Source organism: Ictidomys tridecemlineatus, chromosome 9 (assembly GCF_052094955.1).
Source record: "Ictidomys tridecemlineatus isolate mIctTri1 chromosome 9, mIctTri1.hap1, whole genome shotgun sequence".
NCBI lineage: Eukaryota > Metazoa > Chordata > Mammalia > Rodentia > Sciuridae > Ictidomys > Ictidomys tridecemlineatus.
This window is the reverse complement of record NC_135485.1, coordinates 50901181-50912741: the sequence shown is the minus strand read 5'-3', so window position 1 is coordinate 50912741 and position 11561 is coordinate 50901181. Positions and strand designations below refer to the sequence as shown.

The window sequence follows — 11561 nt, the reverse complement described above, 5'->3', positions numbered from 1 at the left end:
CTGCATAAAATTATAAGATAAATTTGGGCTGGTCAAGTTTCCTCCCACAAAAAGCATGAGGACTGAAATCAAAGCTGTTTTATAGCAGATACCAGCAGACAACATGGCATCCTGGAATTCAGTTCCTTGTCCATGGAACTTAACCAGTATTTTACTTATTTCTACTTTTTTTCCTTTCTTTTCTTTTCTGTTCCTTAGGTTTCTGGACTATTTAACAAAAACTTTTAGAAAAAAAAGGAATTAAGAGTTTTAGAAATTTGTGATTCTTTTCCTTTAAAATATATACAACCTTCTGTATTTCAGAATAAAGATAATCATCGTGAAAAAAATACAAGGATTTGTCTAATTGCTAGAGATGATAAACATTCTTTCACATTTTTGTTGATTGATTGTATATCATCTTCTGAGAAGTGTCTGTTCAGTTCCTAGGCCCATTTATTGATTGGGTTATTTGTTTTTTGGTGCTTAGCTGTTTGAGTTCTTTATATACCCTACAGATTAGTGCTCTATTTGATGTGTGAGGGGTAAAGATTTGCTTCTAAGATGTAGGCTCTCTATTTACCTCATAGATTGTTTCTTTTGCTCAGAAGAAACTTTTTAGTTTGAGTTCATCCCATTTATTGATTCTTGATTTTAATTCTTGCGCCACAGGAGTCTTATTAAGGAAGTTGGGGCCTAAGCCCACATGATGGAGATTAGGGCCTACTTTTTCTTCTATTAGACACAGGGTCTCTGGTTTATTCCTAAGTCCTTGATCCATTTTGAGTTGAGTTTTGTACATGGTGAGAGATAGGGGTTTAATTTCATTTTGTTGCATATGGACAAATGCAAATCAAAACCACTCTAAGATTTCATCTTACTCCAGTTAGATTGGCAGCTATTATAAACACAAACAACAATAAGTGCTGGTGAGGATGTGGGAAAAAAAGGTACACTCATATACTGCTGGTGGGACTGCAAATTGGTACAGCCAATATGGAAAGCAGTATGGAGATTCCTTTAAAAACTGGGAATGGAACCACCATTTGAGCCAGCTATCCTTCTCCTTGGTCTATGCCCAAAGGACTTAAAAACAGCATACTATGGGGACACAGCCAATTCAATGTTTATAGCAACATAACTCACAATAGCTAAACAGTGGAACCAACTTCTATAGATGAATGGGTAAAAAAAAGGTGTGGCATATATACACAATGGAAATTTACTCAACAATAAAAGAGAATAAAATCATGGCATTTGCAGGTAAATGGGTGAAGTTGGAGAAAACATTGTTAAGTGAAGTTATCCAATCCCAAAAAACCAAATGCCAAATTTTTTCTTTGATATAAGGAGGCTGATTCATAGTGGGATAGGGAAAGGGAGCATGGGAGGAATAGATGAACTCTAGATAGGACAGAGGGGTTGGAAGGGAAGGGAGCAGGCATGGGGTTATGATGGTGGAATGTGATGATCATTATTATCCAAAGTACAGGTATGAAGACACTAATTGGTGTGAATATACTTTGTATACAATCAGCTATATGAAAAGTTTTGCTCTATATGCAAAGTAAGAATATAATGCAGTCCACTGTCACACACACACACAAACAAACACACACACACATACACACACACACACACACACACACACACACACACACACAAGGGCCTTATGCATGTGAGGCAAGTACTCTACCAACAGAGCTATATCTCCAGCCCAATTTACTACAACTATCATAAACCTGAGAGCTTTGTTCCTTGTTTCTCTTTCCTGGTAGTACACGGTGGAGATGAGACAAGAGGTCAAAATGTAATCAAAGTTATGAAGGTTAATAACATGTGACATCGACAGTGGGTGGTGGTGCACACTCGAAATCCTAGCAGCTTGGAAGGCTAAAGAAGGAGGATCACGAGTTCAAAACTAGCCTCAGCAACAGTGATGGGCTAAGAAATTCAACGAGACCCTGTCTCTAAATAAAATACTAAAGAGCTCTTGGGATGTGGCTCAGTGGCCGAGTGCTCCTGAGTTCAATCCTCAGTATCTCCCTCCCACCTCCCTATCTTCGAAAGAAAGAAAGAAAGAAAGAAAGAAAGAAAGAAAGAAAGAAAGAAAGAAAGAAAGAAAGAAAGGAAGAAAGAAAGAAAGAAAGAACAAGTGAACTAGACCAAATATCCTATTTGGGGCATAATTGGGCTAAAAAAGTTGTATTTGTGTTATTAGGTTGCAGTTAATTCCTTGGCATTTATCAATTTTATAGGTTTGGGTTTTTTCTTCTTTACTTCCAGAAATCAGCAAGTCTATTCTTGAATCCTCACCTACAACTGTAAGTTAAGAAACTTTATTATAAATTCAATACATTCACAAGTATTTCTGCATTTTTTTTCCTAAAAAAAAAATATCTTGAAAAACACCATGTGGGATTTATAGTGCACTTTCAAAATGACAATGTAGCAGATAGGACATTCCTTTTGAAAAACACCGGTTTATAAATTTTGGGGCTGGGGATGTGGCTCAAGCGGTAGTGCGCTTGCCTGGCATGCGTGCGGCCCCGGGTTCGATCCTCAGCACCACATACCAACAAAGATGTTGTGTCTGCCGAGAACTTTAAAAAATAAATATTAAAGAAATTCTCTCTCTCTCTCTCTCTCTCTCTCTCTCTCTCTCTCTCTCTCTCTCTCTCACTCTCTCTTTAAAAAAAAATTTAAAAAAAAGAAAAACACCGGTTTATAAATTTTAACATTTGTACAAAAGAGTAAAATAAGATCTGATTCTAAAGAGTGCAATCGTGAATGAAGGATCTTATGTGAATAATTAAAATAAATAAGATTGAAGGGAAAAAGGGACAGTTTAGGAAAAGAAAATACAAACTAGAAAGTGTCAAATACATTTTTACAAAATAAAGCCAGTTCTGCAATTAAAAAAAATTCTCTTCAGCATATCTCATTGCTCACAGGATACATGGATGCTTTCATGAACTCACGGATATTTGTAGAGCACTGCTTTCTACCTGGTGCCTTACAGACAGCACTACCAATGCTATGGAAGATGTGGCCATTAATGAAGCAAATACTCTACCTTCAAGTCTACTTAGGAAGAGAAGAGTTTTAACAATAGAGTAGAAGGCAGGATTTAAATGGTGTTTGAGATGGGAAAAGAGGATGAGTCAGAGTCTTCCAACCTAAGATAGAGAACCATAATGATGACACATTATAGAAAAGACCCCAAATCAATCAGGAGACGCTATACAACCTCTAACCAGCATCAAGGATTGTTTTAATGTAGTAGTTCTTATAAAACATAATTGAAAATACCTTCTCTTGTGTAAATAAAACCTTTCTACAGGTTATGGGAGACAACTAGCCAACAGTGTCACAGCTGGCAACCAAATTGTGAATGGGATGATTGCTCTGAAAGGGGAATGGTCATGGTAGGCCAGCATGTGATGGAAACACAACTATGCTCTCTGATCAGCTGCAGGTGGTTATTATCTGCAGTTTACTGCTTTGTTAAATAAGTTTAAAAGTTTGAATAAATGTAGGCTGCTGTTTTGGTTAGCCTATGGGGGTACAGGGTGTTTTGGGTAGCCTATAGGGGTTAACCTAATGTGTGAAGGATCACCAAGATTTACAAAATTTATAATCACATACAAAATTTATTATTACCTATATAATTGAAGGACAGAGAAGGTATCTAAATTCAGGAAAGAATGGGAAATTGAACAGAAGTAATTAATACTTTCTAAATAGCTCCTTTGGCCTGGTCTTAAGTGCTTTACTGACATCATCTTATTTAATCATAACAATAATTTGTAAAGAAGGTATAATTGAACATATTTAAAGGAGGAAACTAAGATTCAGAAAAGGTAGTTGACTTAACTTGGCCAAAATCATATGGCTCTTAAATAATAGAAATTGAATCCAAATCCAGGTATGTCTGATTCCAGTTACTAGGTCATTATTTGTTTTTCCATCTAGGGATTTGCAAACTAGTTGAAGAAATATAAATGTCACACATTAAAAGTACAAGGCAGCATACATAGTGTGATATACACCACATGTATAATCGATAGTTCCAAGTAAATTTGAAGAAAGAGAATATATTTGGCAATAGAATTAAGATGTAAGGTTTAACTGAATCTTAAAGATATAATGTTTGATTGATAAGGTAGGTGGATGAGAAAAATATGCATTTCTGGTTTAAAGAAAACAGCTTTCTTCAAAGTGAGTGGGGGTAGAAGAACACAAGTTGTATTCTGTAGATGGGGAAAAAAAGCAGTTTGAAATAAAGATTTTTAAAAAATTTTTTAGTTGTTGATGGACCTTTATTTTATTTATTTATATTGGTGCTGAGAATTGAACTCATTGCCTCACATACGCCAGGCAAGTACGCTACCACTGAGCCACACAGCCCCAGCCCTAAAGAAGATTTTATTAAAAGGAACATTAGCAAATATTCTTTTAAAGTTTATTTCCATTGGTTGTGGACATCTCCAAAAGATAAGACACTTGTTGCAGAAGTGTCTTTACAAAGTATATTCAAAGAATTTGTCTTTCAGAAGTGATTTTTAAAAAGCAGTTCACGACCATGAACAGCAAAGTCTAGATACTCAAAACATTTTTAATTTAAATCTCTGGAGGTGGAGCCAGAGTTGACTCTAAGGAAATGAAATTTAAGAAGCACTGTTGTTGACCTTGTGGAGTCACTGGAAGTTTGAGAATGGGAGACAGAACATGGAGATATTGAAGCCTTAAAAAAATAGTGCCTGATATTTTTAGAAAGAGGTGAAAATAAATAAACAGGATGTTAGGTCCTGAATTAAGAAAGAGTCTCCGTAAGGAACTCGGGGGACTGGTAAATTAGACACCAAGATGCATTGACTAAATGAACATAATAGGGTGAATGAGTGAGAAAAAGCTGCAATCTTTTAGGTCCACAGGTCCCACAGCCTTGCAGTTCTTAGAACCCAGGGTGTATAATGATAAGACTAATTCTAGACTCACACACTTATGGAACTGAAGATGCTCATATAATTCTTGCCCAGAGCAAATGCTCAGAACCCAGATGGAACTGAATCATCATGGAAAGAACACCAGTGATCCTCACTGGGAGGATCTTCAGAAAGTTGACAGGTTTAGCACTGTTTTTATGTGCTGCAATATTTATAACATTTCCATGTTAGAGAAATTTTTAAGATAATAATTTAAGTGCTTTATAATAAAATTTTGTTTGGGAACATCATGTTTTAAACTCATGAGATCATCATTCCTAAAAGGACTTAATGTATTAAATTGTGTCCTCTAGCAAAAATAATTCAAAGGATTGAACTCTCAACTTTGGAACTGTAGTAAATAGACCATACATAACATGAAAAATTCAAAGAATTATTTTTCATGAAAATTATAACAGTGCTAAAGTTCATGATAGTATTGCCCTTGTGCAGCTGCCTGAAGAAGTCTTTTTTACAAAGTATGTTCATAGGCTTTATCTTCCTGAAGCAAATATAAAGCTCTCAGAAAAGAACAATGTTGTAGTTGCAGGATGAGGAATACTTTATTGAATGATAAGTTTTTTTTAAAAAAAAAATAATAGTTTCATGGGAATAATTATTTAAACAATTCATCAATTACTTCCTCATACAATTAGTCAATCAGCAAAAATATGGAAAAGGAAACTCAAGTGTCAGGACAGAAAGCACAGCATCCTATCATCTTCAATTTCTTTAAAAAAATCTAAAACTTAACAAAATTTTTTCCATAGGTTATATTGATGCATTATTATATAGTCATACATGCATACAATGTAACAACATAATTTCTCAAATATCTCTTGGAATGAGAATTGGAAAAATTGGACTAAAGTGTGAGGTAGCCAATTCTAAATCTGAACAAGACTAATGTAGATTGGGAATGGCCTGGCTCTTGGTGACTTAAAAAAATTGCTTAGTGTATAAATGTTCTTTATCACAACAAAAAGGCTACAATCCCTAACATTCACTACATTTATTGTTTTTAGATGTCCTACCAGTGAAACTTCAAGGCTTTTTTGAAGATTATTGACAGCAAAGATTGCAATGCCTCATGTGCATTTTCTGGCCTGATGGCTGACGCGATGTTATGCACTGGTTGTATGTCAGGAGAAGCCAATGCCTGTCAGGTACCTCCAGCTCTGTTATCCAGTCATTTTCTCCCGAAGTGCCAATTAAATGAAAGTTTTTATCAACATAAAATAATTTATGTGAGAATATTGTCACATGGTAGTTTCTTATTTCAATCAATTTCAAAAGACATTAGTTCCATTTATGTGTCAAATACCAACCTAACTGCTGGGGATAAAGTGGTGAACACAATTCCTACCTTCATGGAGTTCTCAGTGTAAAAGAATACTAAAAAAATAATACTTAGAAATCTGTAACGTAAAATTAGTCCTGTCTTCTGGAAAAACTGCAGACCTACAATAGTGCCTCCTTCTCCAGAGATGTGGTAGGAAGTTGAGCATGATGTTGAACATGAAGTTGAGCTCATGTCACTCACCATTCTGTTGAGGCTTCATCATGGATACTTAAACTCAGTAAAATGTCCACTGTAGCTAAGTTTCCTTCTCTCTATTCAATTCTGGACTCTAAATTCAAATTCTGATATGTCTAATCCAACATTTGATATGTGTAGGCAAAATAACATGGCTTGTAGTTGCCTTACATTTTGAATAAACCCAAGGTTTCCTTAAGTCTACACCCAAAGAGGAAGAATTGTTTTCAGTTCCCAAGGACTATTGATAACTTCAAATGAGAGATACAAGAAAGTTCTTTAACAGGATAAGCAACATTTTCCCTCTTCTTCTTTTAGAATGATTCTGATGGACCACTGGCTTACTCTAACTCCAGAAATATCTGGCATCTTTTTGGAATAGTAATTCAGAATGATGGATGAGATAAAAAAGAATAAGCCAGGTATCTATACTCAAGCAACTTCTTTTTTTTTCATTCTTTTTTTAATTGATTGTTCGAAACATTACAGAGCTCATGATATATCATCTTTCATACATTTGACTCAATTGGGTTTTGAACTCCCATTTTTACCCCAAATACAGATTGCAGAATCACGTCTGTTACACACTCATATTTTTACATAATGGCATATTAGTGACTGTTGTATTCTGTTACCATTCCTATCCCCTACTATCCCCCCTCCCCTCCCCTCCCCTCCCATCTTCCCTCTCTACCTCCTCTGCTGCTGGGGATATAGCTCAGTTGGTAGAGTGCTTGCCTCACTCAAGCAACTTCTTATCATGGGTGGATAGCCTCCAAGACTGGATTCTGAAAGAAAGGTATGAAGTGGGACTTTAGGATCTTCTTTATTGCTTCAAGATGTTTTTCTTTTAATTGATGACAGATTGGTCATTTTCTTATATAACAAAATACAAATGTCTTTGTCAATATTTTATTATCTCTAAAACACTCTTTTTTATTTATTAACTTCCTTAATTAACATAGAAGACAGAAAGAAAACAAAGTGAAGAAGGCCAAACTATTATTTTTTTTACTAATTAAGTTTTGATTTATTTTACCATTATGTTCAGAATTGAACTTAATATGTTTTTCATAATTAAAACAGACATTTTGTAAATATAAGAACATATATACTGGATCTATCAAATAAATTATTTTATTCTATAAATTATAGTTGCATTTTGGAGGAAGTACTATTCTAGGTCTGCAGTTTGCCCAAATAATATACATTCATTTTTTTTATTTATATATGAGATAGTTTGTGTATTTCATAAAATCATCTGATCTTGGAGAAGAAATGGAATAATATCAGAATTTCATGGACATCAAGTCTCTCAATTTATAAATCAAGAAACTGAACACTGGAGAAGAGAAACTTATTTAAGTCATTATTTATTATCTGATAAACTGATGAATTTTCCTTCATTAAGTTTAGACACAAAATTTGTCAAGAATTAAAAAATAATTTTTAAGTTGCAAATCTGTGTATAGTTTTTCTTTTAATCCTTCTTTTGTCACTTGTTTGTCTTCTTTTACAGCAAAAACAATGTGAAGTCCTCAAGGGCAGGGCGCTGCAAAGCACCTATTTTAGCAGTTCTCCTCAAGTCCAAGTGCATCTGTATGAGGAGCTGACTTTGTAATCTCCACAAATAATTTGTAAGGGTCCGGCGGAGCGTCGGAGGGAGAGACCACACAAGAGACCAGCTTCATGCAATTGCAGGGGGAAGTTTTATTGAACCAGCATGCTGGGGCTCAAGCCTCACTCAGGAAGGGAGAGCAGCCCAGAGCCCAGAGCAGAGGTCAAGCAGAGCTTAAGTACACTTTTTGGAGAGGGGGGGGGGGCTTTGCATACATCAGAACAAATCATCTTGAGGCGCGGGAAAATTGAACAGCAACCCTGAGCCATGATTAGTACATTTATTGGTGGGAACAGTCTGGGCAGAGGTGATTGGTCACCCCTGAGCGGGGTACACATTTAAACTGATTGGTTTTGTGGCCTGGATGCTTACGTCTGAGCTATTTGGAGCCCTTAGCTAATAAACAACCAGGGAATCAATGGAAATATTTACTGGGCAGTTCAGGTATTGTTCTAACAGCTACAGAGATTACAGGTTCCGGGGGTAGCAAAGGAATTTTAACAATACCTGGCCTATTATTATTATTTTTAGCCCAAGCCTTTCAATTAAGAAACCTTACAATCCCCAGTCTTTTACACTTTAACTCAGACTCTTGCAGCTTAGAGTCAGCTTAGAAATTTTACCTTTACAAATTTACCTTATGTCATTTCCTAAATTAAAAGAAGTGGCTCCAAACTTTAAATAACATAAAATAAAAATAATCCTTCTTTCAGTTGTTTGTAGTGTTACTCTTTTATGCTTTTTTTATTCTGAAGTATGACACAAGCCAGTTCAGAATCAATGTGACAAGGTGGTGTCTTTCTCTCCCCACTCCTTATTTTGGCTACCATGAATATTTATTGAGTATAGTACAGCCAGGTACTATATACACACAGTATATTTATCCAAGGATGCTACTTTTAATGGATAAAAATAGGCAGTAAACTCATACATAAGATAATTTTGGATTGTGATAAATATTATAAGAGAAATATGAAGTAATATATAAAATCATGGTCAAATGAGTAATCCTTTATGTTGGGCAGGCTAAATAACCTCCATGATGGAGTAGCAATTAAGATGGACCTAAATGACAAAAAAGCAAAACATACAAAATATCTAAGAGAGATTCAAAAGCAACAAGTATGAGGCTTTTAGATGGACATAAGGGAGGTAGATGTCTGTGGCGGAAAGAGGTCCATTGTGACTAAAGACTGGTGGCTAAACGAGAGATGATAGGAGAGAATATGGAAGAGGTAGCTGAGTTCCAAACAGGACTTTGTAAGTGATAATCAAGACGTTGGATTTTAATTGTAACTTCAATGGAGGACCTGGAGTTTGCTAAGCAGAGGAGAGAGTGAACTGGTCTTATAAGTACCTTGCAAAGATTATGTTAGCATTGATGAAGACTATGGGCTGGAGTAGGGATTGAGAGGCACACTATGAGAAGTAGGGAGAATGGTTTAGGCTGTCCCTGTGTAACACAGAGTGTGGATGTCAGGTGGGTTCTTTCTCTCATAAACTTGAATAATAAAATCCATGGACACAAAGGAGAGAGCAAAGTAACAGAATTTATTAGAGTAATAGAAAGAAAGAAAAAAAAAAGAAAGCAGAGCTCCTGAAGAGGGAGAGGTCCCGAGCGAGGGATACCCTCCCCTATGGTGATTGTCTAGGGGTTTATATGGATCTACAGGTTGAAGAACTCAGCCCCTGCTCAAACCTCATAAGGCACTCAGTGTTCCCGAAGTATTCATGAAGGCTTTAGTCCAATACAGATAATGATCAAGTATTTTTCCCTCTTTGGGAAGGCTGTGGACGTCAGGTCACGGAGGTCCTGATTTTAAAATAGTCATTTTTTCAAGTTTCTCAGCAAAAGTCTGCAGTTGCTGATTGTGCTCTGTTGCCCAGGTAGTTACCCAGGGGCCCGTTTTCCTATCTTCCCAGGCTTATCTCTTCTTCCTGACTTCACTAGTAAGACATGAATGTACCTTCAACTTTTTCCTTAGGCTGGGAACATATCTTTGTGAGCTGACAGGGATCTTTAGAGAACGCAAATGAAAAGAGAAAGAAAGAATGTCATTACAAAATGGTATAAGAAGGATTTCAGGCTGTGTATTTTCCTTGTCTTATAGTTAATTCAGAAGTCAGATATTTACCAATCTTTCATTCATTCCCCCTTCTCTCTTTGTTACTGACTCAGTAGGTTATTGTGTCCTCCATCAGAAGAATCAGATGAGGCAGAACTGTGATGGGAACAGGACTGTTTAGAGGGACTGATTGCTAGAGCAGAAGAGACACAGCTCTGACCCAGAGAGTGTTAATCTGGATCCCTGAATGAAGAAGGAAGCCAGTATTTATTTCTGTGTAAAGATTACAAGGGTGGGCTAGAGTTTAGGAATTTTAGCTGATTCGGGGCACATTTTCTAAGGTGCTCTCTTTGCAGGTCCTGTGCAAGCACTTCAACCTTGCGAAAGAGGGGGTTAGTCTGGAGTCCAAGGTTACATCTTTTCCTACACGATCTTGCCTTGTGATAAGGATGAGTCACTGCAGCTGTTAAGAGAACACACAGATAGTGGTGTTTGTGGAACAGAAAACACAAATCATGCAAGTGACAAGTTAAAGGTTCTGGGAATTTGCTGTTTCTGTGACTCCTCAACACTTTTATCCTTCATATTGTTTGTCCTTGGGAAGTTGTGGTCAGGGTAATCTGGCTTCTATGATCCATCTGATTTCTGAGGCTGATGAAACAAAGGAGTGAGTGAGGGGGTAGGAAAAGGCACGGATGGTGCTCTTAACAGCCAACAATCTCCAAGTTAAGATCCCTGGAATTCATTTGCCCTTTCTTTGGGGTTGGAGACTGTTTCATTTCTCCTCAGAGGTTTGTTTTCCTCTCTTAATCTTAAGGAAAACTGTTTTTCATGGGAGTCTTTGACTTACATTCACCATCCAGCCTGGAAAACCCACAAATATGGTTAAATCCGACTTTTCTACTTTTTGCTGGGTGGGTGCTAGTTGCTGACTGACCACAGCTGGTGGAAAAACACACACAACACACTGACTTGTCATACTTTAAAATCATGATCACAAGCCTCAAATAAGTCCTTAATGTTCCCTTTTGTACTTGTACAGCCAGAACCCCCTGTGCTCCTAAATAAATCACATTCACTCTTCCCCTTCCTTAACTCCAACACTTTCTTTTTCATTTCCTTACACTCATCTGACGACCACGCTCATTATTTCACCAAACAAGAACAAAAACAAAAAATGAAACAGAAATGAATGATATTATGGTTTCTCCTGGTGCTTATTCTAAGAATGTAATACTCTACTTGCTTCCCAGAGGGCAGCATAGGTAAGTGTATTATGGAGTTAAACAGCCTGAGTATAAGTCCTGGTTTTGCCACTTCCTAGATGTGTGACTTGAGCAAATTACTTGACGTCACTATGTCTCGTGTTCCTT

At 36.5% G+C, this 11561-nt stretch overlaps 1 protein-coding gene across 1 annotated transcript; it reads left to right on the top strand.

Moving 5' to 3' along the window:
• Window positions 1-1229: 1229 nt before the first annotated feature.
• On the top strand, window positions 1230-6906 carry LOC101970668 (transmembrane protease serine 11B). The gene is given in 6 exon segments (XM_078020720.1): window positions 1230-1242; window positions 3323-3436; window positions 3439-3502; window positions 5282-5585; window positions 6011-6133; window positions 6823-6906. Coding segments are annotated over 6 exon segments (702 nt in total).
• Window positions 6907-11561: the final 4655 nt, after the last annotated feature.